This window comes from Vombatus ursinus, unplaced genomic scaffold (genome assembly GCF_900497805.2).
Source record: "Vombatus ursinus unplaced genomic scaffold, bare-nosed wombat genome assembly UNPS02014822.1, whole genome shotgun sequence".
Lineage (NCBI taxonomy): Eukaryota > Metazoa > Chordata > Mammalia > Diprotodontia > Vombatidae > Vombatus > Vombatus ursinus.
In genome coordinates, this window is record NW_020954600.1 from 14,763,451 (window position 1) to 14,769,990 (window position 6,540).

The following is a 6,540-nucleotide window of genomic DNA, read 5'->3' on the forward strand; positions in this document are numbered from 1 at the left end:
GCGGCGACGGCGGCGGCGGCGGGGGTGGCGGGAGAGGCAGCGGCGGCGGCCCGGACCCGCGGCGGCGGCGGCGGCGGCGGCAGCAGGAGGAGCAGGAGCCGCCGCTTCTCCCCATGTTGCTGGATTTCCCAGGATGCACCTCCCCCTCGCGCGCCCGCCTGCCCGCGCTCCCGCCCCCGCGCCCGCCCCAGCCCCGCCCGCTTCCCAGCCTACGCGCACGCGCGCACCCGCCCTCGCGCCGCCCCGCCCCTCCGCTCCGCTAGCTCCCGGCCAGGCCTTTCGGGGTCTGTGGGGTGAGCTAAGCCTCGGCTTGGCCCCGCGGCTGCCGGCCGTCCTCGAGCCTCGCGGGCCTCGACCGGGCGAGCGACGGCTCGGGAAGCCCGAGGCGCCCCGGGGGCGCGCATTCCGCGGAGCGAGCCCCGCGAGTTGCGGGGGCGGGGCGAGAGTGTGAGCCGGGCCGGGCCGCGCACCTCTGCCGCCCGCCGGCGCGGACCTACCCTTCGGCCTAGGGCACCCCTCGCTCCCCGCCCCGGGGGCCGGCGACGCCCGCGAGCACCCTCCCAGCCAGCCCGCCGCGGTCCCCGCCTCCCCTCCCCTCGCTGGGCTCAGAGCCCTGAGGCCGTCCTGGGGGCGGTGCGCTCGGTGGGGGTTCCCCTGAGGCGGGGAGCCCACGGACAGCCCACGGGGTTGGCGCGGCCTCGCGAGGGCCGTGGCTGGGGCTACCCTGGCCCTAGTGCTGACCCCGCGGATGCTGCCCTCCCTTTGTGTGTCTCCGGAAGACGCTGCTTTGTCTCCCGAAGGCCCCGGGAGCCGAAGGAGACCAACTCCCGCAGCTGTCCGTGTGGGCACTTAAGCCTAACAGAAAGTCGAGAAAAATTAACCACTAAGACGTGCTAAAATGAATTCCATTAGTCCTCAAGAATCACCTCCCCACCAGCCAATCAGTGGAACGCTATTGAACATCTTTTAGGTGTCCAGCACTAAAATCTGATCCCTTGGAGAAAGTGAAAATTGAGGAATAAATCTAGGAACCCTTCGAGGAGACAGCGTAAACTTGATACAGTATCTCTGACTACTGATTTGAAGAATCAGCTTAGACTTTGATCGTGAATGACCCATTCCGCCCTCACCCGTCTTAATTGTCCGTAGTTTTTACTCTGAATCTCCCCTCCTCCACGCCCACCCAGCAATTTTGTTGCATTAAAAGCAGAGGCATTTGCAACTCTCCCAAAAATATTGTGTTTGGTCCTCGTTCATCCTAGTCTCTTCCTGGCGCCTTCATCCTTTTGTTTCTGTTCACCCTCTTTTTGCAAGTCTATTTGCACCTGGATTGATTGGAACTTGGTTGTGGTCTGAGAGAAGGATCGCTGAAGGAAGAGAGTGATTGTTATTTACAAATGAATCCCGAGGAGTGGAGACACTGGTGACCCTGCCAGTTTAATGCTAATTCTCATGTACATTTAGCGTTGGATGTCTTTGAAAAGTAGCATTTCCTTGGGGAGGAACTGACCAGATCCTACCGCTAAGGGAAAGAAATCTCCATTATAATATTATAACTTGCTTCTTGCAGACTTTTGAAAAATATTTTAAATGCTTTCACTGATAAGTTATAGTCTAAAACACTTTTTTGGAACATAAAGCTATGTGTTGGTAATAGTGGTAGTGGTGGAGTTCCTAAGTATTTCATTATGCTAAGTTTGGGATGCCCACTGCTGATAACTCAGTTATGCAGGCAATACCAATAATAAACAAATGACTATAAAGCTTTCTCGTGGCTATATTGTTTATGACCCCCTAAATTAGTTTAAAAGGGGGGGGGAGACACGTTGAGGGAATTTCTTTTTTAGTGTCTTGATAGAGGAAGTGTGACATGGTAGGATACAGAAAGCCAGTTCAGAAGCAGCTGAATGGAGGATGAATTGAAGTGGGGAGACAACTGGAGGCAGGCAAACCCACCAGCAGCTACTGCAGTTGTTTGGGCTTGAAATGATGAGAGCCTGCAGGGTGAGGGGCAATCAGGGGCCCTAGGCTGTATATGAGTTGGGAGCATGTTCAGAAGAAAGCAGCAGCTATGTGGCTTAGAGCCTAGAAGCAGAGTGGCATCTCAGTTCCAGCCTCCAGCTCAGTCTGAAGCCTGCAAAGGAAAACCAAGGCAGGAATCCCAGACTAAAGTTCTATCCTTCAGTTCTATCCCTCAGAACCAGCATAACTTTCTAACTAGTTCACAGTGTCTGAGTAGAGTAGTTCTGCCTACTGGAACTCCAAGCAACCAAGCCCAGAGGCCAGTTGCTCAGACCCGAATTCATATCAGGAACTTGCAGAGCTCGGACCAAGAGAATAGCAATCAGACTCTGCCCTTGATCAGACTCTTTTGGGAGCACTAGAATCTTGTATAGCTTAGAACTGAGCTATCCTTGAGATATAACTGGAATAACCCAATACTCAGTACCCAAGAAAACAATAGCAGGACAGTCTAGACATTCCCTTCAGAAGTGTGCAGAACCTGGCCCTAACACAACATCTGAAGTCAGGAAATAGACTGGAAGAATGAGCAAACAAAAAAGAATTCTACCATTAAAGACAGAAACCCAGAAGAAGAGAATGATTCCAGAACATCAATAAGCAAAGCCTCAAAGAAAAACATGGCTTGGACACAAAGTCAACTAGAATTCCCAGAAGAAAAGAAGCAAGAGTTAAAAAAAATGAAAACTTTTTATAAATGAAATGAGAGCACTGAAGTAAAAAAAAAAAAAGGAAAAGAAAGGAGAATTAACAAAGAATTGGAAAGGGAATTAACAGGGGAAAGACATAAAAGGTACAAAATCCTGCCAAAGCAACAAACTCCTTGAAAGTTAGAATGCACCAAATAAAAGCCAATGACTCCACGAGATAAAAAATATTAAAACAATATTAAATGATTGGGAAAATAGAAGAAAATATAAGACATCTTATATTTAAAACAACTGACTTGGAAAACAGACGAAAGAGAGAAAAATTAAGAATGATTGGACTAGCTGAAAGCTATGACCTAAAAAGAACCTAGAAATGATGGTTCAAGAAATCTTGAAAGAATAATGCCTAGATCCTTAGAACCAGAGGAGGGCAAAGTAGAAATAGAAAGAATCCACTGGTCACCTCTTGAAAGAAACTCCAAAGGGAAAACTCCCAGGAGTTTTCATAGCCAAAATTCAGAGGTTCTAGGTCAAAGAAAAATGCTTCAAGCATCCAGAGAGAAAGATTTAGAATACTGAGGAACCATAGTCAGAATCGCATACTATTTGGCAATCATCACTAAAAGGAGGGGAGAGTTTAGAATACAATATTCTAGAAGGCAAAGGATATTGGTTCATTGCCAAGAATAATTTACCCAGCAAAATTGAGCATAATCCTGCAGGGGGTCAGGGGGGAATGGATATTTAATGAAATAGAAGATTTTCAATCATTCCTAATGAAAAGACCAGAGCTGAGTAGAAACTCTGAAATGCAAACGAAGGATTCAAGAGAAACATAAAAAGGTAAACATGAATGAACAATTACAAAGGGCTAAACGAATAAATTGCTTATGTTCTAACTTGCATATCGTATAATTCTTGTAATTTGTATGTGGAAATTCTCTTTATTTGTCTGTCTTTCTTTGTCTCTCTGTCTCTGTCTGTCTCTTTCATTTAAAGTTAGAACAAAAAAATTACTCACCTTGGAATATTCTACATTCTAGCCATTCTGGCCTTTTTGCCATCACTCACACATGGCACTCCATCTTCTATTGCCAGACCTTTGTATTCTTTGTCTTTTATACCTGAAACACTATCCCTCTTCCCCACCATTTTTTGGAATCCCTAATTTCCACCGAGACTCAGCTTAAGCACCACTTTCTGCACAAAGCCTTTTCTGATCTCCCCAGATTCTAGAGCATTGCCCCCAAGGTTAACTAATAGGGAGGAAGGGTAAGGGAAGGAAGAGGAAGAGTAAGCATTTATACAGTGCCTACTCTAGGAGCACTGTGCTAAGTACTTTACAAATATTATCTTATTTGTTCTTCACAACAGCCTTGTGAGGTAGGTGTTATTATTATCACAATGTTGAGACAAAAAAATAAGGTTAAGTGACTTACCCATGGTCACCCAGCTAGTAAATATCTGAGGCTAGATTTGAATTTGAATTCAGGTCTTCCTTACTCCAGGCTCAATGCTTCATCTACTGAACTACCTACCTGCTATTTACATAATGCATACATACATACATACACACACATATGTGTGTGTTTTTTCTTCCCCATTAGAATGTAAACTCCTTGAAGGCAGGGATTGTTTTCATTTTTGTATTTGTATCTCTAGCAACAAGCTAGTATCTAGCACATAGTTTGATAGGGATAGGGATTAGTCCTATGATTTCCTTGGTATAGAGAACTTCAGAGTGAAGAAACTCAGCTAACTAATGCAAGTTAGCAGCTTTCCTTTAACTTACAGAATTAGAGAGTTGCTTAGAGCATGAGTTAAGTGACTTGCCCAGGGTCCCATGGCCAGGATATGTCAGAGGCAGAACTTGAATTCTGTTCTTCCTAACTTCAAGTTCAATTTCTCTATCCACTACATTTCAACAAATATTTGTGAATTGATTGGGGAAAAAAAGAGATAGAGTGTGCTAATAATCTCCTACTCTTTATATCCTCTACAAACATTAGATTAGCTGTTGGTGTTCTAAATGTGAGATCTATATCCAAAGACCAATGAGTAGACATTCTACTGAAAAAACTGAACTGTGGCAATCTTGATATTTTCACAATAAATGAAACTAGGAGACAACAGGAAATTATAGTTCATTGGAGAAATAAAGGAGTGGGGGGGTTGGTTTTATTATACATACAAAGGCAACAAGAAGCATCATTTAATGGAATATTTTATTATCTTGTACAGTAGGACTCATGAAAAGTATTTGCAAAAAGACAAATAATTGCAGCTTACATCAAAGGATGAGGAGGTAGAGAAAGTCTGTGAATAACTTGATAGGACCATTCAAATTAGAGCAACACATACTTTGATGATCAATGACTATGCCATGCCCTACAAAGGTAAACGTGGAGGAGGATAGTAAGTGTGTATGTATGTGTGTGTGTGTGTGTGTGTGTTTGCGCATGTGCACATGTGCATGGGCATATTGGAAAATATGGTTTAGGAGGAACAATTGAGAGAGGCCAGAGACTTTTAGAACACACAGAAACTTCACATCATAAATCATTGCTTCTAGAAACGACTCAAGGAATGCTGGATATGACAAACTTCAAGGTAGCCAAATAATATCAGAAAAAAATAAAATTGATTGCAGTGTATATGTCTATTTATCCCAATCTTGACCAACCCATAAGGGTCAAGGATCATGGTTGCTTTTTTTAGTCCATTTTTAAAATAATGAACTTGACAAACATCAATAAACATCATTCCATGTACAAGAAGAACAGGAAGAATTGCATAGCAAGCCTTGAACCTCATGTATAGCTTTAAAAAAAAATTTAACTTAGTAAAATGTTAAATGATTTTGACATGGTAATTCTAGTACCATCCTGCTAGTTACTGTCTCTCTGAACTTCTGCTTTCTCCTGTGTATGTTAGAAATGTTTTGTTAATACTCTTTTATGTCTTTTCTTCTTTTTTGGCATCACTATTAGGGCAGTGATGTGGTACGGTTCCTGGACTTGGAGTCAGGAAGACTTGAGTTTGAATCCTACCTTAGATATGTGTGATCCTGGACAAGTTACTTCACTTCTCTCTGATTCAGTTTTCACATCTGTAAAATGAGGATAATTATAGCACCTATCTCATAGGATTGTTGTGAGGATCAAATGAGATTACGAATATAAAATGTTTTGCAAACTTTAAATCACCATGTAAATGCTAACTGTTATTAATATATCCCCTACCAAACCAATAAATAAGAAGTAAGCAGCCTCACTTGTAACAAGTAAATATAGTCAAACTAAACAGACCACATGCATTTGACATGTTAGAATATATATGTCTCATTCTATATACCTCCAGTTCATTCTATCTCTGTCAGAATTTAGGTAGTACACTTTATCACTGGTCTTCTGGAGTTGTAGTTGTTCATTGCATTAATCAACACTTTTAAGCCTTTCAAAGTTGTTTTCCTCTGCATTATTGTTGTATAAATTGTTTCTCAGCTTCTATTTTACTTTGCACCAGGTCACACAAGTTTCCGTCCTCCATTTCTCCGAATCTATCACTTTAGTTCTTACAGTGCAGTAATATTTCATTACATCCATATACCATAATTTACTCAGCTATTCCTATTACCCAGCTGATGGGCACCCGCTTTGTTTCCAGTGTAATTGATGATGTTTTTATTGACATGAAACAACAAATTATTGATTTGTTAGTCATTCCTAAATGAACTATACCAGATCACTGAAGTGTTAAAGTAAAGATCAAAATTAATACAGAGCTAGAATAAAGAATCAAATGAGAAAAAGAAATGATGTACAATTAAAACAACTCCTGCCTGTCTAAACATATTGTGTAAGAAGTA

The 6,540-nt window shown here is 42.9% G+C and overlaps 1 protein-coding gene across 1 annotated transcript in view; it reads right to left on the reverse strand.

The window, feature by feature from the left end:
* The window catches only part of LOC114024676 (collagen alpha-1(I) chain-like), a 7,222-nt gene extending 1,001 nt beyond the window's left edge, over positions 1-6,221 (reverse strand). Inside the window, exons 1-2 of the mRNA XM_027837755.1 lie at positions 6,188-6,221; positions 6-848 (exon numbers count right to left, since the gene is read on the reverse strand). Of these exons, the coding sequence (XP_027693556.1) occupies positions 6-848; positions 6,188-6,221 (877 nt within the window). The remainder of the gene's footprint in view (positions 1-5; positions 849-6,187) is intronic.
* Between the last annotated feature and the right edge of the window lie 319 nt (positions 6,222-6,540).